Source organism: Chroicocephalus ridibundus, chromosome 2, assembly GCF_963924245.1.
Source record: "Chroicocephalus ridibundus chromosome 2, bChrRid1.1, whole genome shotgun sequence".
In the NCBI taxonomy this organism is placed as follows: Eukaryota; Metazoa; Chordata; class Aves; order Charadriiformes; family Laridae; genus Chroicocephalus; species Chroicocephalus ridibundus.
This window is the reverse complement of record NC_086285.1, coordinates 155,005,023-155,028,866: the sequence shown is the minus strand read 5'-3', so window position 1 is coordinate 155,028,866 and position 23,844 is coordinate 155,005,023. Positions and strand designations below refer to the sequence as shown.

The following is a 23,844-nucleotide window of genomic DNA, read 5'->3' as shown; positions in this document are numbered from 1 at the left end:
TATATGTTAGGGGTGGACATGCTGGGAAGCAGCTCTGAGGAGAAGGACCTGGGGGTCCTGGTAGACAGCAAATTATCCATGAGCCAGCAGTGTGCCCTTGTCGCCAAGAAGGCCAATGGCATCCTGGGCTGCATAGGGAAGACTGTGGCCAGTAGGTCGAGGGAGGTCATTCTCCCCCTCTACTCTGCACTGGTGAGGCCACAACTGGAGTACTGTGTCCAGTTTTGGGCTCCCCAGTTCAAGAGGGACAGAGAACTACTGGAGCGAGTCCAGCGAAGGGCAACCAAGATGATTATGGGACTGGAGCACCTCCCTTATGAGGAAAGGCTGAAAGAGCTGGGACTCTTTAGCCTGGAGAAGAGAAGGTTGAGGGGGGACCTGATTAATGTTTACAAGTATCTAAAGGGTGGGTTTAAGGAGGACGGAGCCAGGCTCTTTTCAATGGTTCCCAGCGACAGGACAAGGGGCAATGGGCACAAGCTAGAACATAGGAAGTTCCGTTCAAATACACGGAAAAACTTCTTTACGGTGGGGGTGACAGAGCACTGGAACAGGCTGCCCAGGGAGGTTGTGGAGTCCCCTTCTCTGGAGATTTTCAAGACCCGCCTGGATGCAGCCCTGAGGGATGTGCTTTAGGCAATCCTGCTCTAGCAGGGGAGTTGGACTAGATGATCTCTAGAGGTCTCTTCCAACTCTGAAGATTCCGTGATTCCGTGATTGCCTACAATACTTTTTAAAACATCTTCCAGAAACAATGGCAAATTCTAAAGCTGTAGGAGTGAATTTAAAATTCACACAGAAGAAAATTATTTTAATTAATCTAGACAAATTACCGGCTGCTATCCAGAGTATACAACTGTTATGGGAACCGTCAAAACCACAGAAGAGGCCTGCCACAAGGCACAGACTATACTTAGACATCTGGGTTTGTCTTTAGTTTGGCCAGTAGCTACTTAGAAATTTTCAATAACCATAATCAAATTGAAACTGCTGGCCCATAACTAAAACCATGTACTTCAATATGCATGCATATAGTTAAACTACCCTGATGCCCGAAAAGCACGGTGAAGGCAACCGTATAAAAATTTATTAAAATAGTCTTACGGAGCTCAATAGAGGATGTTTTTTAATTTTTTTTCCAAAAATATGTTCCATATTCAATAAATAATTTTTCAGTTGTTCTTGCTCAATTTTTTCCAATAAGTAATAATTGTTGCATCATCACATCTATTAGATTAGGTTTAGGGTTCCGCTCCCACCATCTGTTTCCTATTCCCAGATTAATAAAATACTAACAGTTGCAAGGCTGGCAAAGGACCTGTGATTCTGTTGAGACAAAACACGAGCTTCTGAGTGTAATTTTCTGGTTTTAAGGTACGGCTAAACAGACCTGCCCCATCAAAGTCATAAATGTTTCTCAACCAACCTCTAACAGATACATCGTTATTGCTTGCAACTGATGCTTTATTACTACTTCACAAACATAAAAAACACTGAACATTATGAAACTCTTAAGGCTGACGCAGTTTGACATCACCTCCCTGCCCTCTAATTATTGAGCTAAATTCGGATGTTGAATTTGGAAGGTCTTGAGGGCAGGGAGAGAAGAGATGAGATACCAATGGCATTTCACAGACCACAGCCAATTTAGTCTTTTTGAAGGAGCTACCATCCCTATGCTGACAATTTACAGCTCTCATTCCTTTACCGTACTTACTAGAAAGATCAGTGCAAAAGACCAGAAATTTTACCACGCATTTTTAACCACATAAACAAACCAAACCCAAGCAAAGACCCTGCTGAGATTAACAGCTGAAACAGCTGTCCGCACTACTATGCAGCCATAATTCTGCTAACTTTCCTGCATACAAGGAAACTAAATATGCTCAAGCATCAAGTTGGTGTTCCAGAGAAGCTCCTTTGAGCATTCCAGGAGAGATGAGTACCAGAATACCACAGCTCAATGTACTGGCCAAACAAACACTTCCCAAGCCAAAGACACGCACATGAAACCCAGCAGTCAGATAAGGAAAGAGGACTCCCTCATTATATGCAGACAGACTAGTACAACCAGCACAGCTAACCAGCCAGGCCAGAACACCTTTGAGGTGGAAACATGGACCACTCAGCCAGGTAAGTAAATTCTGTTTCAGCTACTAACTCGCACCCTTTTAACCAAGAAGCACAGCTCAGTTGTAACACCAAGGCTTACTCAGCACACAGGGCACCAGGCAAAGGGTGCTGACAATGAGACAGCCCAGAATAAAGAGTCCTGCATCAACAAGTCTAGAAAGAGCATGAAGACCCTCAGATTATGCAGCGAGGGTGGAAATGACTCCGAAATCATCCCTCCTCAGTACAAGCTCCTGCTTGATGCTGATCAATAGTGTTAGCATGAGATGAATGAGACAGACTGTGAAACAAGACTCCCCTCTCAAAATGTAAGGAACCGCCTTGAAAGGGAACTTGTACAGCAGTCAGATGAAAAGCAAAAGATTCAGCACCTTCTAGTGGCGTTAAGGACAAGGCCATCTCAGGGACCACAGTCCCTGAAAAGAGAGACCAAAACAGTGACCTTAATCTCCCATTTTGCTGTCCAAAGCACAAAGTAATGCAGCTTGTTCATTAGGGTATTCAAAACAACTGGAATGCAAATTCATGATAGATAGATTTGCTGATGAATGCATCAATCCTTTATGAGCATAGCTTTCTTACAAGTGGGTCTTGGTCTTGCACTTCAGTGTTTATTAATATAATATTTATATATAAAATATATTTTTATATATAGATGGCCTGCTACCATCTCCCCAAAGCGGTTTTGGTTGTCCCTTCAACGTTGCCACATAAATTTTAAAAACTGCCCAGTGTTTCCACTTGTTACTATGTAGCTTCAGTTTCAAAGAATAGAGAGCGTCTCATGTCAAAGACAGTCATCACTCATAATAGAGATATTTACCTAGAATATACATAGCCATGAGCAAGCCTGCAGACTTCAGATTAAGAGCATTCATGCTGCCAGATGATGAAGAACTGTTAAGGAGTGTCTCAGCATGGTAGTAACAGAAGTATTCTGACTTAAGGTAAGAGCCTCTTGCTGCCAGCAGAATCCAGCCGTGCCAGCACATGGACGGATGCTCAAGAGCGAATGACTTCAGAGATGAAAAGCAATCATAAGAGAATGAAAGACTATTCATTCAGCTGAGCTTCTACTAATTGGTCGTTCAGGAATGTGAATAGCAGTCTCTCGCTTCAACTAAGAATAGATTGCAAAAAAAAAAGTCAGTGCCTTGGGGAAAGCTACCAAAGAAAAAAGTGCCCAGACAGTTGGTAATGTTTCAGACTTGCCAAGCATTAGACATATTTACTGTGCAACAAAACTCAAAGGTTATGAACCTGAGTAGTTCTGATATTAGCAGCTGGATCACTTTATGACAAAATTGAAACTTACGTTTAGGTCCTAGATAGGCGAAGTCTCTTTTTCTACTCTGAGAAAATAGAAAGGCAGCTACAAAGCATTTCTTTTTTTTTTTTTTTTTTCTGAGCTACAAGTTCTCTAGATATCTATGTCAACACTGTGTCTACTTTTCAATGAAGCACATGCACTCGAGGAGAGTTCCTAAAGAGGGACAGAGAGGGAGAATGTGACTAACAGAAAGGCAATCTGTCCAGTCTCCAGCTTGTGCCTGGCCTGGAACACTGTATGAGAGGTAATGCACCACCACGACCATTTATATGATGTTAACATACCTACAGATGGAAGAAAAGCAGCTACTCCTACAGAAAGGAGGAGACAGGAGATGAGTGGAATCCCTGGGTAAAAATGGAGACTCGCCATAATTTCTAATGCCAAGCTTTTCATCTTCTGAACAAAGCAAGGTTTGTCTGGCATACACAAATTGAAGGATCTCACACCAGGCTAAGGTAAATAAATAAAATATTCACAAATTTATAGATATCCAAATCAGACATGGCAAAATATGAGACCCTTCCCACCCAAATATTTCTCTCTCTGTTTCTCTCCTTCCCTGACCTCACTCCAACTGGAGATTCCTTGTGTCAGGATCAAAATGCACTACTCAGAGTGAACCTTTCCCAATTCCAGCTTTCATGTCCACTTTTGAGTCTTCAATTTCAAGCTTGCTTTCTCTCAAGAATATATTTCTCTCTTATTCAGATGATTTCAACACAGTTGCAAGTAAACTAATGGCTATTTAGTTTGGACAGATGGCAGATGTAAATGCTACAATCTCTAAGTGTAGCTTGCTTGGCTTTCTCTAAAGCAACTACCAAAATGATGGCAAAGGAAAAGTATTTAAGAATTATGTCCATGTCAATGCTGATACTTCCTATCAGGTTTTCCAGTCGTGGGAGGCAGGAAGCAGAAGTCTGCCGAAGGATCCTGGCCAGGTCCATAAAAGCATTGCCATTGCGAAAGGAAATCCAAGTTTCAAGTAGTAGTCAAAGGACACAAAAGCTTAGCTATGTCCTCCAGAGAAATTTGTAAGAACTCCTGGAATAAGCATTGATCATACACAGCACAATGAGCTAAACTTTCCATATAGCAAGGGGGAGTTTACCCAAGAGTTTCCTTGCAACAGTGTCCTCCTGTAAGTCCTCCAGTGACTAACAAGGAATTTCTAATGGACAAAGTTCTGCACGGTGGCTCACGGCTTTGTAGACTAGCTTGGAAACTTAATGGATGCCTCTCAATAAATTCTACCTTCTGAGAAGCATAGAAACCAACATGGGTTGGATACAGTATCCTAAATTCAAATGTCAAAGAAAGCAATGGTATATTCTGATAAATCTCCTTCATCTCCTGTTTTTAAAGAGATATTTGCACACCCTGAAGTTGAGAAAGAAGATGATGTCCATGAGGAGTCACACAGAAGAAGAATGGAGAGCCATCATTCACATTGCACAAGTTAAAAAATAGTCACTGTCAAAAAAAACCCATGCTCTGCCAACCTAGCATGGATGGGGGCCTGCTGATAGGACTGCTGGGCAGGTTCTAGGTGGAGTCCAGAACAAAGATCTTTTAGCACAACAACAGGATAGTGATCTGACCAGCAGCAAAACCACTGACACACCAGAGTGGCTGCAGGCATTTAAATGGGTGTCGTATTGGCACAGATCAGATGGCCAAGTGTTGCTTTCACTAGTGAAAGCTGAGACAGGATGCACCGTGGATCCTCTGGTTGGGCTACGGTTAGGCAGAACAAAGCCAAGTGAGTTCAAAGCCAAAGTGACAGAGTCTAAAACTAAAATAGGTCTATAAAATTATTCAGGGCTAAGCAGCTTCAGAGAGGGCAAAAGAGCGTGGTGAGGGGACCATAATTATAAATGCTTGCCAAAGTTTTGCAGTGGTCCAAAACGTTCTCAGAATGCTGCAGCACAATCCAAGCTTTCCCCAGTCTTCTCAAGGGAGGCACGGGGATCTGAGACCACCTCCTTAAAGAAGCATGGACAAAAGATTCATTTTTATGTTCATATTACCTTTAATCGTTTAGCAAATGCTAGAACAAGCAGATATACACCACACATGAGCTATTCATAATTAGGTCAAAAGACTGCATATCACGATGCTGAAAAGCAATTTTTGGTAAAGACTACTAGAATCCTTGTCAAGATGGTCAGCACAGAACTCAGCAGTAAACTGAAAAAAAAGCTGTCCTGAAGTAACGTAACAGCTTACACAGAGCACGTCCCCAGCTGCGAGGCAGTTAAATGACAGCAAACATGCATCCTGTTTCAATACGTGACAAGGTAATGCACCTGCATACCCCCTACAGACACTGCAAAGATGAAATACCCAAGTCTCAGTATGATGTATATACATCTTTTAGGGAAATGTAGACAGTAGCCTTCCACTTAGACAAATGCAATCAATAGTTTTAAACTTCACTACACTTTTTAATACACATGTATTATATTTAATTATATTTAATACACTTTAATTATATTTAATACACTTTTTAATTTACACATGTAACAAAACGAAGCCTATCATACTGAAGTATTCCACGATGTTTAAAGAACTTACCACATGTCCAAAGTAGGAAATGCATCTGTCCCTATTCTGCAGCACATAAGAAACTGCTACTAAAGACTAATGGCCACTGTTATGTCTATACTTTGTAAGGGAGGATAAGGTAGAAGTCCTTGAACTAGCTAGTTCTGAGCAGGCTAGCACATTCAGCAAGGAGAGTGCCGTAGTGGACAATATAGCTGGACTCCTAGTAGTTCAGTAGTAAGCTTGGTTGCATCTAGTTCAATCAACCCTTTGGTATTATACTGTACTGCATTGGATTAATTAATTAAAGCAGAAACAATTTAATTACAGCAGAAGCTTTAATTAAAAAAAATACCCAACACCACTGACCAGCAGATAATACTCATGGAATTATCAAAAGTCACAAGATACCTCCCTGGTGACCTTGTGCTTTACCTATTATGCAGCTGCAGGCCAAGTAGTTCAGTGTTTGCCTCTTGTATAAGTACAGCATAAACCGACAAACTAAATATTAATTACAGGGGTCTCATCTTGTTGGTATCTTCCAAAATCAGCAACACATTTTTATAACTTGTACTCGCATTTTTATAGCTTGTACTTACTTCATAACATGGTCTGTTCATGGTTCAGACTTGTGGGGCTTACTGCTTAGGGGGTAATGAGACTCATGGGATGCAAGAAAGAGTATCTGGGGATTGTACAAGATTTAACATGATATGTTTAGGGGAGGAACCAAAAAGTAACAAAAGGGAGGGATCAAGGTAGTTTGAGTAACAAGCATGGGAAAATGGAAAGACAAAAGGATAAAAGGGGCCAGTTCCATCTACACATATGGCTGGTTAGTACTTGTTTGGCCAAGCCCTGTGCTTGATCACCCCAGACCTATTGGTACCACATGCTCATCCTTGCTACTGGTCGGAGCTGGGGGCATGGAGCTGGGACACCCTGCATGCTTCTACTGAGCTACAGGATTCAGTGATCCCTAACACAAGACGAAAAAAGAAATCATATCGACAATGGGAGAGCCAAGTACTTTCCAATAAACTTTGCTCTGACCCTCAGATTGCAGAAGCAGATTAACGTGTGAGGGCTAAAGTAAGGACTATTTAGGAAGCACAGAATGGCACTGGGGAAAAATGCCCACACAACATAGTCACAATGTCTTTCCTCTGCTTGCTCATAATACAATATCTAGAGGGCCCTCCAGAAAGCTCAGGGAAACGCTGTTAGTAAGGCCAATTATAGGTTGCGTACAGACAGAGTTAATGAGTTCCATGGCCTAGGAGTTCAGTAAGTAATGAAAAAAAAAACAGAAAAACGTCATGACTAAAACCAACATTTGCAGTTCCACTAGCCAGGATGAAGTGAGTAAAACTATGAAACACTGCCAACAGAGCAGAAGTTCAGAAGGTATTCATTCCTGTGGCTTAGTCAAATACCTCATAGCACTCATTTCACACTGTCTAGTAATACTTACTGAACCATCTGACATTAACTAAACAGACAAGTTAATAAATTAGATAATTAGTCTCTTCTGCTGAATATTATCTTGATGTACCTCTCTGCAGATTTTTTCCTACTCTGCTTAAATAGCGCCATTCAACAGCTACAGATTGAATGTCAAAGCTTATTTGCATCAAAGGTGATAGCGGTATTAGAAGAAGAAAGCAAATCGGTGTATTTTTCCAGTTTACTGCACCTCTCATTTCTATCACTATCCAAAGACTGATGTGACTTCGCTGTAAGAGTTATTATAATAGAAACCTCAGATATATGTACCATGTCATTTTGAGGAATGATACACCTTTTTCATTATCTGATAGTGTGCATATCACTGGAAGAAAAAATACTATGAAAAAAAATCATTCAGAAATATTTGCTTTGAAAGATTGCAGAAATAATGTAAATAATAAAATCACTAATAATGTAAAATACATAAGGAAGAAAAAAAAATCAAAGAAGAGGTCTGCAGAAGAGGTGATTGGGTACAACACCACGGCTTCACCAAGGGCAAATCATGCCTGACAAATCTGGTGGCCTTCTATGAGAAGGTCACAACATCAATAGACAAGGGGCGAGCAACTGACGTCATTTACCTGGACCTGAGCAAAGCCTTTGACACTGTCCCACATGACATCCTGGTCTCCAAGCTGATAAAATATGGGTTTGATGGATGGATGGACAATTCAGTGGATAAAGAATTGGCTTGATGGCCGCACCCAAAGAGTGGCTGGCTGTCAATGGGTCCACGCCCAAGTGGAGGCCAGTGACGAGTGGAGTCCCTCAAGGATCAGTGCTAGGACCGGTCTTGTTTAACATCTTCGTCAGTGACATGGACAGTGGCATAGAGTGCACCCTCAGCAAGTTTGCTAATGACACCAAGCTGTGTGGGGCGGCTGACACGCTGGAGGGAAGGGATGCCATCCAGAGGGACCTTGACAGGCTGGAGAGGTGGGTCCATGCCAACCTCATGAAGTTCAACAAGACCAAGTGCAAGGTCCTCCATCTGGGTCGGGGCAATCCCAAGCACCGATATAGGCTGGGCAGTGACTGGTGCTGGTAGACGAGAGGCTCAACATGAGCCGTCAGTGTGCACTTGCAGCCCAGAAAGCCAATTGTATCCTGGGCTGCATCAAGAGAAGTGTGGCCAGCAGGTCGAGGGAGGTGACTCTCCCCCTCTACTCCACTCTCATGAGACCCCACCTGGAGTACTGCGTCCAGTTCTGGAGCCCCTGCTAAAAGAGTGATATGGACGTGCTGGAATGTGTCCAGAGAAGGGCCATGAGGATGATCAGAGGGCTGGAGCACCTCTCCTATGAGGACAGACTGAGGGAGTTGGGGTTGTTCAGTCTGGAGAAAAGAAGGCTCCGAGGAGACCTTATAGTGGCCTGCCAGTATCTTAAGGGGGCCTACAAGAAAGCTGGTGAGGGACTTCTTAGGATGTCGGGTAATGGTAGGACTAGAGGGAATGGATTAAAACTAGAGATGGGACGATGCAGACTGGATGTTAGGAAGAAGTTCTTCACGGTGGGGGTGGTGAGACACTGGAAGAGGTTGCCCGGAGAGGTGGTGGAAGCCCCATCCCTGCAAGTTTTTAAGGCCAGGCTGGACGGGGCTCTGAGCAACCTGATCTAGTGGGAGGTGTCCCTGCCCATGGCAGGGGGGTTGGAACTAGATGATCTTTAAGGTCCCTTCCAACTCTAACAATTCTATGATTCTAAAACAGAATAACTTTGGATTTTTCTACAGAGTTTTTGCAGACAGCTAAGAACTCCACCTGTTTTCTAGACATGGACCAGGAAGCCATTGTTTCTGCATGATTCAGAGCACTGTCAGAGCACACTCACCTGAAAGAAGCTGCAGGCATACTTATTTCTATTAATATTTAGCAGGTAAGTATCTCATGACAGATGGCTTCAGGTCTTTAGGGGACTTTATGATACTGAACCCTAGAAGTGCTGAAAACTTGGAATTTAATACAATATAACCAAAAAACTCTTCTTTGTGCAGCACTGAGTAGTGAAGAAAATAGAGAGGAAAGTGGAACCATCACGTGTCAGAAGGAATTACCCAGGCAGCTCGGGTAATTTTCTGTCAGTTTGATTCCTGGCATGTGGTAAAGGTGACTCCATCAGAAAGAAGCATCTAAGGGATTTAAAAAACTGCAGTTCTCCCAGGGTTTTTAACTAGGCCACACGTCACTAGATGTTCATAGGAATCAGTAAAATAAACACATCTGCCCCTCATGGACTTGCTCCAGGGATGAAACGTAATTTTCATTTGGGAAGGCTGAACTAACCACCATGTTCTGTGCTGTGCAGTGAAGATCTCCGACCTCCCTAACAAGTCATACTTACTGTATGACTATATTACATGCATTTTACAATGAGAAGTAACTGTTACATTGCATCATACATAAATCACGTAGTCTTTTATGGGAGCTTCTTTCTCATCGTTTTAGTAGTCTACAGTCTGTAGAAGGCTTACTCTGCGAAAACTTGACTCAGAAGAGAAATCTGGAACATACATGCTCTATGCTGTCCTAAATCATCCTGATTTGAGGTTTGCACAAGGGAATTTCTGAACAGGACAGGTTTAAGACTGTGTAAAGGCTTTACTCTAGTAGACCATTAAAAGAGTGCCTCTTGTATTAGGTGTCTTTGTCCAGGTTTCGCAGCAGGGAGGCTACACGGGTGGCGTTTTTGAGAAGGGGCCAGGGGCCACCCTGTGCCTGTGTGCAGCTAGTGGCACCTCTCGAAAAACATATTTAAGAAAGGGCAAAAAAATGACAGGCAGAGAGGGAAGAAGGAAGGAAAAAAAAAAAAAAAAAAAAAGAGTGAGAAACAGCATAGGGAACACCAAGGTCAGAGGAGAAGGTGCCCCATGGCAGAGAAGATATTCCCTGCAGCCTGTGGAGGACCCACAATGGAGAAGAAAGGAATGGCAGGGATAAACCACTACATCCTGATCATAACCCCTCAACACCCCTTTTGCACTGCTTGTTTCCTCTCTGAAGAGACTTGGACTGAGTGTAACCTGCAGTGAGAACAAGGGAAGAGGCAAGGAGTCTGGGAGGAGGAGGAAGGTCAAGTTTAGCCCGGGAAAGCAGGGAGGAAAGCTGTTGTTTTAATGTTTGCCTTTGTCCCACTACCCACATTAGCAAATTTTTTAAAATTATTTTAGTTGGCAATAAATTAACTAATTTTTTCCCCAGTTGAGTCTTGTTTGCCTACCATGGTAATTGGTAAGCAGTCTCCCAGTCTTTATCTCAACCGATGAGATTTTTCATTCCCATTCTTCCTCTTCGCTCCCCTGTCCTGCTGGGGAGGGGAGCAAACAAGCAGCTAGGTGGGAGTTTGGCTGCTAGCCTAGGTAACCCACCAAATCTTTCAAAAAACCCCCCAAATAAAGTCCACAAGCAAGAAAATAAAAGTGGTCCACAGTGTTGTTGTTTTTATTGAAATGGGTGGCTAAAAACATTTCAGATACACAGAAAAATACTCTGCAGAGAAAGGACATAGCCACATATTTGCCACAGGACATAGTCAAAACACCGTGATTCTTCCCTCCCTCAAAGGGATTTGATTAGAGAATCACTCTTAGAAGCTCTTTGAGAAACTGTAAAACATCTGAGAAGGTACAGAATGTATTAACCCCTGTCGCTGTAGAGAAAGGAGCTTTGTACATGAGGGAGCTGGAGAAGTGCCAGAGCACATGTACTCAAATATCAGTGCGTGCTGAAAGAAGCTGAGTCTGAGTCTACGAACTTTATCTCAGAGAGAAAGAGACAAGGCTTCTGACATTACTAATATGAGCGTGCAGCAGTGATAAATCATTAAGCTGAAAACTGACAGATAGAAAGAAGTTTTAAGACTTGAAAGTGGTTGTGCAGAAAAGCCAGAGAAGGTTTCTGGAAATTAAATATAAAGTGAACATTTGATGGATGAGTGCTAGACATTAAACTTGAGTTAATCTGGCACAGCGATATTACTGGATGTACACTGGAGGTTTGTTTGAGATAACAGCATAGTACTTAGAGCAGGAAAGAAAGGAGTAAATCTTTTCAAACTACTTGAATGGGCAGGACACAATAGATGGAAAAATTTAATCTAGGTTACTGAAGCTGCTGGAAAAATCACTAGGAAGCCACACAAGCCAATGACAGAGTTCCATAAAGACAGAGCGAAACCCAAAGGCAAGCTAATTTAAGGACAGAAGAAAAAGGTAGATTTGGGAGGTTAAGAGAAGACATCCACACCTCCCAGCACTACCTGGACCCTCAGACAGTGGCAATCAAATAGTGCACAGCACTTCAGAATCAGTCCTCCAAACCACAGATGAAAATAAGGGTGAGAATCTTTGAAACCATCTGAAATCATTAATACAGAGATCTATCTTGCATTTCTTAGAGAAGAACTAATTTCTATGAGTAGAAGGGTTATGGTGAAATCTTTGTCACACTGAAGTTGAAAGTGAAATTTCTGGCTTTTATTATGTGAGTCTGAAGAAAATATTTTAGCTAAGTATTTATAAACAATAACTTTCTATGATTATGTGCCTTTTACACCTTTTGGGAAAATCAGCAGGATACATGTAGATCAGATCACAATAGTTCCCATAATGCACAAACTGGACCTTGCATATGGCCAGCAGGTCGAGGGAGGTGAATCTGCCCCTCTACTCTGCTCTCATGAGACCCCACCTTGGAGTACTGCATCCAGCTTTGGAGTCCTTAGCACAAGAAGGACATGGACCTGTTGGAATGGGTCCAGTAGAGGGCCACGAAGATGATCAGAGGGCTGGAGCACCTCTGCTATGAGGACAGGCTGAGGGAATTGGGGTTGTTCAGTCTGGAGAAAAGGCGGCTCTTGGGGAGACCTTATAGCAGCCTTCTAGTATGTTAAGGGGGTCTACAGGAAGGATGGGGAGGGACTCTTTATCAGAGAGTGTAATGATAGGGTGAGGGGTAACGGCTTCAAACTGAAGGAGGGTAGATTTAGATTATATATTAGAAGAAATTCTTTACTGTGAGGGTGGACACTGGAACAGGTTGCCCATGGAGGCTGTGGATGCCCCATCCCCGGAAGTGTTAAAGATCAGGATGGATGGGGCTTTGAGCAACCTGGTCTAGTGGGAGGTGTCCCTGCCCATGGCAGGGGGGTTGGACCTACATGATCTTTGAGGTCCCTTCTGACCCGAACCATTCTATGATTATTGACAGAGTCCATGTGCTTTTTCATATACTTTGAAAAGTGTATTACCACACTTTAATAGTTTTGTCCCAAAACATTGATTGCGGATCATCTGGCCTACTAAATGCCAAATCTGCCCTAGTTGTCACACCGGAGAATTTTGCCAGACAATTCTCCATAGGCGGGAGACTGACTGATGATCTCTGCCTTTTTAAGTCTCGCAAGGACACTCTAGGTTCTCCTTTCATGAACACTCTTCTGTAAGAAGGGTAGATGTTCACAGAAGGCACCTCCTTACATCAAAACTTGACTCTAATACTTGCAGAAATGGTGAAATAGGCTTTTGCTATTCTTTCAGTCAAGACAAGAGCAGAAGCCACAACCACTGACAATAACAATCAGGACAATGGGTGTTTTCAATTAGTTTTGTGGGCAAAGATTGCTTTTTTTGCAGGTAAGATATGATACTACCTAATGATTTCTTTTGTACTGTTAACTCCTAAGGTCTTACCAACTTGATCAAGGATATAACACTGCCAGAGACTGTATGAGAGTTGCTATTAAATTCATCAGATTTAGCCATATACTAAACTGTTATGAAACCAATTAACTGCTGGCCTGAACTCATTTGGTCATCCTCAAATCATTTCCTGTCAAACATCTGCAGAGGATCAAGTTATTCTTCATGCTTTTGCCATAAAATTTTGCTCTTACTTCTTTAATCCATTTCTTTCACAGACTCTTCCTGACTTTTTTTTTTTTGAACCAGTTTCAATTTGAGGTGGAACGGTCTTTATATATTAACCTAGGAAAGTTCTGATATCATTACTCTTTGTGTATCAGTTCTGAATTCACTTCTATCCCAGCTATACATTTTTTGCTGATGCTGTTATTTCTGTAGAATGTTTTTGCTTGGACTCTCACTCGACTCCCACTGAAGTCATTCAGTTGGAATCTCCATCACTTTGAATAATCATTATACTGTGCAAAGGGAAGAAATATGCAACAACTAGACAGTAGGAAAAATGTCTATTACTTTACATTAAAATATAGCTGGATTGGGAATACGGCCAAACAAAATCAAGAATTCATAAAAATTAGCATAGCACTTTTTGGTTAGTTCTGCTGATCAAAAAGTTTGTATGTTTTGCCTTCTTTCAAATACATACCCCCATTTTCTAGTAAAACCTGCCACAGTAAGCATAAGGCAATAGCTTTTCACAAGTCCTAGATAGAAGTGTATTTTGTTCTGATACAAACTGCTTCGATAGAACTTAAGAAGTTTAGATGAGTAAGAAGTTGTACAAGGAGGAAAACAACTGAGCTAAAGACTTTGGAAGTAAACAAGAATCCTAAAAAGGAGAGACTGCAGATCCCATCTCCTCTCACCAACTGTATTTTTGCCCCTACTCCATGAAAAAGCATAAATCCTCTCCCACAGTCTGGCAGACACTTTCCTCTGTCTGTATTTAATCAACATTTTCCTATTACAGGCTCAGTTTTCCCTCCTTCAACTTTTATCACTCGTCTTTCATTAAGAAACAAATCAAGTTTTCTTTCCGTAGTTCTCTCATTTCTTCCAACTCAGTCTTCCTCCAGACATGAAAGAAAGATCACCTATCTGCTATGCCATCATGCACTAGCAGGTATAACTTGCTTCTATAAGCGTTGCAAATACTAGCTAACATTTTCCCCAATGCACCCAATGTGACGAATTTAAGAGTGCTTCAGCTTGAGAAATGCTATATGGAAACAGAAACACTATGTGGAAAATGTATAGTGTTAACAAATACAACATGACACAAGTATATACAGTAAGAAGAAAAACCCCACTGAAGTCAGAAAAATTTGCACGGGCTTCAAGGAGCTTTGGGTGAGGTCTTTGATGCTTGCTTTAGTAGGAGACAGAGCTAAAAGGGACAGGAGAAATGGGATCCTTGAAACTGTCCAGTTTATTCACAGAGAGACTATTTAAGGTCATATCAAGCTATTCTCGTCTGTGCTTGTTCTGTACATCATAAATAACCGCTGAAGGGAATAATCACTGTTGGGGTTACTTCATAAAGAAGATGCTATTTGGATTTTAGAATAACAGGAAATAGAGTTATATATTAAGCTTGAAATAGATTTTACTGTCCATACTAGATGAGCTTCTCATGACAAGCAATATCACTTTTCACCAGAAGGTTGGCTCCATGCAACCAGAAAAAATGAACTCCTCCTTTTCCCCTCAAAATATTTCAAAAGTTTTCATATATATGACCCACATTAGGGCAGAGTTATCAAGTCATTATATGCCTAATTATACAATAATATCAATTTGACCTTAGGTGGGAATTAATACTGCAAGCCTGTCTTGCAGCCAAGATGACATGAAATTATTATTACATATACAGACACATGCACACGCGCAATTCTTTCACTACTCAAAGTGGGGAAGTACAGGCAATATGATTTTTTAATGCAGGTTCAAAGACTGCTTTCATGGTATTCATGCTGGTATCTAGTGCTTACTGTATAAAGCAGTAAAGCAGAATACAGAACTAAAAGCAATACCTCTGTTGTAGCAACTCTCCAACATTCCTGAAAAAACTGGGCTTTCCCTTCTGTTTAACTTAACCCTGGGAAGCAGATTTAAAGTATTGACTTAAAGAAAATCTATACAATGGTGAAGTTAAATAAAAAAGTTGACTACTTTCAGAATATCACACAAGTCACATGTGTTATGATCTGACCTTCTGGAGCTGGTTTACTCGCATTTGTTTTTTCTGGATCCTTCACCTTGGATTTACTTGTTTCTTTTCTTCTTTCTATATCTTTAACTGAAAAGTAAGCAGGGGAAAAAAATAATCAATCAAACTAGAAACAGTGCAGTCAGAAGCATGTAATTATCTTCTTCCAGATAAAGAAGCTGCACACAACATCTTGCAATATGCTTAGGTAACAAGTGATTGTTACTGGGTTTCTGCTCCCTACCTTTGGGTTTATTCTTTTTATGAATCTTTCCCCATCCTATCATCATTAAAGTTCTCAGAAGTGACTCTCCTCACACAGGAGAGTCCAAATACAGTGACATCAGTACCTAAACCCACGCTGACAAGATCCACCACTGGAAATATAGTCCAGAAAATTGGCAGAGCTAGCTGGGGAAAGTCCAGCATTGCAGAGTTCCACTTCAAGTCATTCAACACAAAAGCACATAAGCCAACTGTTACATTATCCTCTTTAAAGAATCAGCTTAGATCCCATGCCCAAATCTGTGTTCAGGGCACCAAATATTCCCATGAGAGCAAAGTTGCTCCAAAGCTCAGACTTCAACAGTTTCCTGTCCCACAAGCGGGTGGGATACCTCCCCTATCACATTCCAAATCTCTCACAACAGCCAGGCAGAACCCAGCTTGATTAGCAATTCCTAATATTACATTGGTAGCCAGTATCACTCCACTCAGTCTGAAAGATTCTGGCAAAATCATTGCTAAAGTTACATATTAGAAAAAAAAAAATTCCTTTCAGAATTTCCTTAGAACTCTAATTGGTGTCAATGCCCCAGCTGTCTACAATGGGCAGGAACAGATTAAAAGAATGAAACAGAGAAAATCTCTCATAGAAAATAAGTTTCTACTCCAATTAAAATCTTTAATTTCCATAGAGCTGGATTCTGACCAACATTCATCCAAGCAGGCACTAAGCCTTATCCAGGATCAGAGTCTCTCTGTGCTACATCATTAAAAAAACCAAAACAACACACACCACAGTAAGAGAGTGAAAGAAGGTTATCTGTCTCTTGAAACACAAGAGATAAAATAGATAAGACAGGTATTCTGTTCTACAGGAGCGGAACGAAAGTCAAATGGATTTCGCTAATTTGCCAAATAGTAGATGAACCACCTCAAACAGCCGAGAGCGCTCTAAATTCCAATCCAAAATATAATCACAAGACCATCCTAAGGTCTTTGGAAAACAACAAGCCATTGTCAAACATCCGAGTGTGGCCTTCTCAGTGCGATAACCCTCTGCAGAACCTATGGCCCTTGCACTCCAGGTACAGAGGTAGGAAAACTGATGAAAAAATAATTGAAGTTTTGACTCCTCTCCTTACTAACACAGCATGTGCACCTGTACATCACCTCTACCTTTAATGAACAGTTGTAAGACTGATTCAGAAGCAAATTCAGGTGCACAAGCTTGCTGAGGAGTCAGCTTTTACCAAGGTAGGCTTTGGTTATTAGGTGGGTTACAGATAAAGCCATGATGACACCAGGTCTTACTCAGAAGTCTGGGTTTAATCCTTACCTAAACAAGTCTCCAACTAAAATAAGAGATGAAATTACCAGAATAATACTAGTCAAAAAGGATGCCATTACTTAGCCTTCTAAAGGCATTCCTTTGAGAAAAGGTTAAGAGCAAGCTAAGGAGCTGCTTGATGGCCTCCTCAAATGCTAGTGCTGTTGACCGGCAAGTCTCCAGGGAAACAACACAAAAGTCTGAAAATGTTCATAGGATACAAGTTGGTCACATCCTGACAGAGATTTCTGGATTTGGGAAAGACATTTCTGTCAGAATTCTAACCACATAGGAAGAACTGACAAGACGACAACAGTTTTACTCACATATTTACACAGACAAAAACCTTACCTAGTGCATGTTTTTACAGCTGTGTTTTAAAAGGAAAAATTTCCCCAGTGATCTTTAATTGCATATTGTGTACAATAACTTACAAGCAGCACTAGAAGAAGAAAGTATACCTGGCTATATAAAGAGGAATACTCTTTTAACAGTAAAATTTTATTGTAGGCTTGAGAATTCTTTGTACATCAGTTACAACTCAGCAGCATTAAAAACATACTTCCAATGCACTAAACCTGAGGCTATTCTCAAAGTTTTGTATATGTCTGACCTTTTTTCATCTCAAGAATTAGTGACTATTTGTCAGAGAAGGGGAAAAAACATGGAATACAGGATAGCAAAAAAGAAGGATTTGTATACGTGCTGTGTCTCCTTTTACTCATGCAAGACATCACATTGTCAAATAAACTCCAGTCTCATTAAGTACTACATGTTTTCACTTGCAGCAAAGAAACAGTATACTAAATAGAACATAACCCCCATATTCTTAAATCAAGTTCCCAGCTCTACTTTTCCTGAAGAATAGAGGTAATTTAAAAAGCAGCCACACCTAATATTACAGAAGTTGGTGTTGCTTTCTGTGGGCTCCTCTTTAATGCTAAAGTAATCTGTGGTTGTGTGGGTTTCCTAACCAGGATAGAACTTAAAGTAGTAAACACACAGCTGCAGTGACGAAAAGCTAAGCAGACTTTGACACACACCACATCAAGCAGCCAGCACATTCTGTCTTATGCTGGTTCTAAGAGAAAGGTGGTTTAGCAATGACAGTGGGAAAAATTCAGTGCTGAGGGAATTCAGTAGGCTTTCAACTGCACTCCCAGACTGTCACATTTTTATCTTTATCGGCCAAATCTCCACTGACTTTATTTAGCTGATCTGTTTCAGATGCAGATCAAGACAAATCAGCTAAGACATATATATCACTATGATACAGACATTAAGAGTATGTATAGATCGGATAAAAAAGTCTTAAGCATAATTTGTAAATATACTTGACAGTTAAAGACCAGTAAGAATTTAGCCTTTCATAGTATCATTGAACTAGCAACCAGTTGCCAGTTGGCACAGCTATAACAATGTTTTAATAAGAAGTTGGACAAAGGAAAGGAAATTTTTGAAGTATCAGAATTATAGCACTTCCCTTCTTGTTTCCGCTCCCTGAAGATTCTCTTCCATGAGATACTGGCTAATTTCATAAGAGAATGGGGAAGAAAAGGATTCCAAAACAATGGAAACAGAGAGCCCAACGCAAGAATCTCCCATGCAACAGCAACTGGATCGATTCCCACCTCCAGCTAGGTATGTACCAGTTAAAATCTGTGGCTCTGATTAGCCTTCCACCACAGAAAAAATTGTTCCATAAGTTATGTTAAATATCTGATAAATTCTGCATATCAGGCATAAAAAGACACTTACTTCTGAACTGGCCTTGTGCTGGCTTACTCTCCTTGTCTTCACTGAATGCAATGATCTGAATGGCATAGTTTTGATCTGGAATAAGACCTTGAATAATCGCTTTGGTTGCAGTGTTTTGAAGAATTAATTGATTGGTTTTTCCACCTGTAAGAGAAAAGACAAGAACCGCCACAAATATGTAACTTTTCTTATAGCACAGTAAATGTAATGACTTAAAACTAACTCAAGCTCTACAATTACCCAAGTATTCCCACTTTTGGGACTATCCATACAGCCACGCCAGAGGGCATCCCAGAAAAGCAACAATTCAGGCAGCCTGACGAGAGACACAGACAGTTTTCTTAGATAGAAACCCTCTAAGATCAACCAATCATCCTTTGTATCAGGGCCTCATGGAACAGCCACAGTGTCCAGCAAAACTATTGATTAAGAAGAAAGAAGCATTTGACAAAAAGCTGTCAAGTATGGTAACATCACACCCACAGGCTTTCACACTGCTCTGTAACTGGCTGACAGTTCTGACCCCATCACACCCACATCATCTCTGAACACCCTCTCTGCCCACTTCCCTTGGGCAAGGAAATTCTCGCGTATAAATATTAACCATTTATATGTATACATATATATAAAGATTGTATACATACATGTAAAAATATGTATTTTAGCTGTATGTTAAAAGTGTATCTTTATCTAAATTTAAATATATACAGAAGTAATACCTCTGCACAGGTAGCTTGATAATAGCCACTTTGTTACCTATTTTACATTTCAAGTTTTCATGCAAAAAAAAAAAGTTAAAACTGTGGGCTTTTTGTTTGGTTAGTTTTGGTGGGTTCTTTAAGTTTGGTCTAAAAATCTTTTTAGTCTTTTTTGAGGTGCTCACTATGGGAGAAGGCTCAGAGAGATCCACCTCTAAGCTCTGACTGGAACAGGGTCCTTATGATCTCCCTTGAACACTTCCTAGACTTCCTTACGCTCCACTGGAAAAAGATAAAGACAGAGGACACTAGCCTCAAAAAAGCTGTTAAGCCTTAAAAAAAAGAACCTTAAAAAAAGAACATAGACACTTTTGTTTTACCTGAACTTGGAGTGACAAGAAGCTTATATCCACTGAATTGCCCTTTAGGGGCTTTCCAAGAGATCTGTACACTGTCAGGACTGACTACATTATACCTTAGTCTTGTTGGTGGGGACACTGCAAGTGGGGAAAGAAAACAACATTTTAAATTCAAATAAAAAGCAACTGTCAATTTTAAACAAACAAAAATAAACACATATAGGAAGACAACACAAAATTTTAATTATAAAGGATGCAAGTTATTCAAAGTGTCACATATATCAGTTTATTAGTTTGTAAAATTACATCCCCAGTGCACTACTTCCCTCAGACATACCTTTTATTTATCTCTTTATAAAAACAAACTAACAACCTAACAGCAGAGGACAGGAAGACAAACAGTGTTAGATGTTAAGTGTCTAGTTTAGCAGGCAAAGCTGGTAATAAAAATGCTCTTTGTTAATATATGGTAATTAAAATTGCTCTCCTTGCTTACACTGACAATATGTGTTACCTAGGCTCCTTTACCTCACATTACTGTGGGAGTTTCCCCACATTTAAGGTCAGTCAGGGCCAAATTTTCAAAGCCTTGTGAAGACACAGTAACCAAGAGGAAAGATAGGCATGCACAAGGCAGGGGGAACATCAGCTGCTCAATTTGCAAACCTGGCCTAAGCAGCAGACACACCTGCCCAGCTGCAAGCGCTGCTTTGGTCTCATCAAGACTACTAGACATGGGTAGGCTAGTCAAGATTGAGAGAGGTGCAATCTGGAGATGGTAAGCAAATCTGCCTCCATTTAAATTGTGCCATCACCTAGGTTTCAAATAGAAGCAGCCAGTGAAGTGAATAAAAGCATGAAATGATTGAGAAAGAGGTGGTGTTTCAGTGAAGCAATGCACACAGAAACAACTGGAAAATCCACACTGGGTCATTCCTGCAATATCAGTAATATTGTACCTATGTACATCAATTAGCCTTTCACAGCTTTGCATCTCTCCGCTCAGGCAAGCTCCACCGATGTCAGACAACACTCTATAGAGCATTTCTGCTCTGCTCCAGGGTACTCTGCATATCCCTTCTTCACAGCAAACAACTGAAGCAGAGCTACTAGGTGTGCAGCCTGTGCTATCCAAGGCTGTCAATAAGGGGAAATCTTTATACATTTCATTCAGAACTAACTGATCTAGAGGGGAAGGCAGCCAGGGAAGCTATCCAGAGGCTGAGCAACAGAAAGTGCTAGAAAAGCTTAGCAAACTCCTCCATTAACCTTACCCGTCCTCTTCCCGCTACCTCCACAGCCCCCCTGAAGTTTTTCCTTCATTTTTCAAACCCTTGGTGCCCCTGCCACTACCACCCTTAAGGTTTCTGTTGATAAGTCCAAGAAAAAAAGGAAACTATCTGCAGGCAAGAAGGGTCAATCTCTTGCCCAGATAGCTCTTAAGTGACTATGCTCATGCCACAGTTTGTTGGTCCACTACATTTAAGAAGCCAATAGTTCTCATATTTCTGAGATTTAAGGACTGCAGCACACGGAGCATCTGAGTCAACAGGCAGAATGTGCTATCCAACAGTCTCTGGCCTCTCCATTTGACCTGCTACAGTCAATGCAGCTCTGGCAACAGCAGCAGCCAAAGACCTGTCCTGAACTGATTACTTTTTCCTACGTGCTTCTTTTTCCAAGAGTTTGGGGGAAGAAAGAAATAGAAGGAATGAGGCAGGCTGTAGTTTTGAGATTCGGGGTGGTGCTTTTTAATGCCATCTAACATAAAAAATACTTTGGGTCTTAGAAGTAAAAATCTGGAGGTTAAATACAAGAGGTATATTTCCTTGCATACAGCCTCTCAATCCGTAGGGACAGTTTTGCCAGAGCAAAGGCAGGTCCTGCAGTTCTCTGCCTTGAGGGACTTAACACCAGAACACAGGAAAGAGAGTACGTAAGCACCAAGAACAACAGCTTAGTAACACCTCCGCACCATCAAAGACTTCGGAGAACATGCTTAAGAGAGGCAGGGAGACAGAAACAGTAGGTAGCACACCAATTCCACACACTCAAAACTGTTCCAATTCGCAACACTGGGCTTACACCCCAACAGTGCATTTCCCCAGGTGCTGGGCACAATCTTGTCGGACCTTGTCTTCAGACTGCCTGTCACCTCCCTGAAGTTCAGAGAAAGAGAGGCTGCCAGTAAGAAGTGTGTGCAGGAATCACTGCAAACAAAATCAGTTCTTTGAAAATTTGGCCCTCATACTGTAAAATGTTTTGCTGGGCAGGTTTCTGCAAGAACATTCAGCATGCTATAATTGTCATAAAATTACAAAGACTATGGCAAAAAGTTTTGAAAGCCAAGCAGACTGTAGTTATGGATTACAGCTTTTAATTCATTCTCAAGATTCATTCTGTCTTTGAGCTATACATAAATCACAATGAATTGGGGCTGAATGAACAAAGAGTGACAAATCATACCTAGAAGTTTGCAAAATATGCAATTCCTTTTATTATTTATTTTGTCTAAGGAATAGCAAGTAAACTTCAGAACAATGACAGTATACAAGTGTAAGAATGCTGCACATTTTACCAGGATTAAGTGGTAAATTTGCATGGGGATTAAGAGGCAGAGCAGAGAGCAACAAGCACCAAGGAATGACAAAAAGTTATCGTGTCTTAGGATTTCAGAGTTCATTTTCTCTGCCTTCTTCTTCCTTCCCCGTCATTCCATTCCATCCTACTTTAACAGTTTATGAAAGGACCTTCTAACAAAGAAGCATAGTTCTGGCCTAATTGCTATTAGCCATCACCAAACCAGGTAAATTTTGGGAGCCCCTAAAAAACAATCACAGATCTCACAAGCAAAGAAGGACACAATCACCAAAAGTTTTTCTGTTTACTACAGTTACAATGTGAAAGACTAGAAAAGTTTGTGCCAGAATAGTCTTTACATAACTAGTCAATTTTCACTGGGTACTTTTTGTTTCAAAGATGGCAGTGCAGGGGAACAGACATTCCCACACAGCTATTAACCATAAGGAAGAAAAGATTTATTCACCAGACAGATACTCAACTGTGTCTTAGTTGTGCAAAGACTAACTTTCTGGCACAGAAAAGTACATATAGCTAAGGAAGTTAAAAATCTAACACTTGAACAGACAACAAAATATTGATGGGAATCACTACACGTTCACCAACCTGAAGAGGATATCTTTATTTCTTTGGACCTTTATGGTCTGTGGAACAAAATCTCACTTCTTGCAGAAAGGGAAAAAAATTAATCCAAGCTGAGTCAGTTAACTGATAAAAATCAGTAGCTAGAGCTTGTTAAGTGGTTTTACAGGAATGCAAAAGTGAATGGCCGTCAGCAACATTAGAGCAGTCACCCAATACAGACAAGTTCAAGGCTTTGGTTTATGCCACCAGATAAATTAGCACTCCGAATACATGGCTCTTGTGGACAACTAGGGAAAAAATGCTTTGAACTATTCAGTATCTTAATGGAAAGGAAAAATACCATAAGTTGCACATGTGTAGGTCTCCAAGACATCCAATACTCTAAGATTGGATACTAACTAAACCATGTAGCTTCCAATTTACTTGTGTCATAAGAATTGAACAAGTTAATATGCCCTGCACTTACATTAGTAACACATGGAAATTATTGCTACATAAAGAAAAGTTTCCGTCTTTACATACAGAAGGAAAATTCTTAAAGCAAGTTACTCTATGAATAAATGGAAAATTCGAAAGTATTCTTCTTGCCCAGCACTATTTTTGTGCACTATATAAGAACATAAACAGACAAAAGCTGGATTTTTTTTGTTGCTGTTGTTTAAGCGACATTACACTGAATGAGGAAGAAATAGCAGTGATGACAGAATAATTGTTGTTGAGTAAAGACTGAATGGCACTATATGTTTTATAAGGCATTCGGGCAATAAACGAGATAAACCCATGTAGCTCAACACAGATAACTCCTCAATTGAAGGAATAAGTTGTCGCTTCAGGACTGTTGACTTCAGTCTCCCAAACACATTCTCCTTTCCAAG

General features: G+C 40.8%; 1 protein-coding gene across 8 annotated transcripts in view; it reads right to left on the bottom strand.

Annotated features, from left to right (window-relative positions):
• COL14A1 (collagen type XIV alpha 1 chain) overlaps nucleotides 1-23,844 on the bottom strand; it is a 134,594-nt gene that overhangs the window by 105,078 nt on the left and 5,672 nt on the right. For 7 of the 8 annotated variants that reach the window (XR_010070071.1, XM_063327463.1, XM_063327465.1 and 4 more), the window contains exons 3-5: nucleotides 19,826-19,942; nucleotides 18,748-18,891; nucleotides 15,441-15,527 (exon numbers count right to left, since the gene is read on the bottom strand). Coding sequence is in view for 7 of the 8 variants with exons in the window: in XM_063327463.1 (XP_063183533.1) it covers nucleotides 15,441-15,527; nucleotides 18,748-18,891; nucleotides 19,826-19,942 (348 nt within the window). In the remaining variant the exon portion in view is untranslated. Of the gene's footprint in view, nucleotides 1-15,261; nucleotides 15,327-15,440; nucleotides 15,528-18,747; nucleotides 18,892-19,825; nucleotides 19,943-23,844 lie in introns of those variants that run through there. The other variant, XM_063327470.1, reaches the window with a different exon arrangement.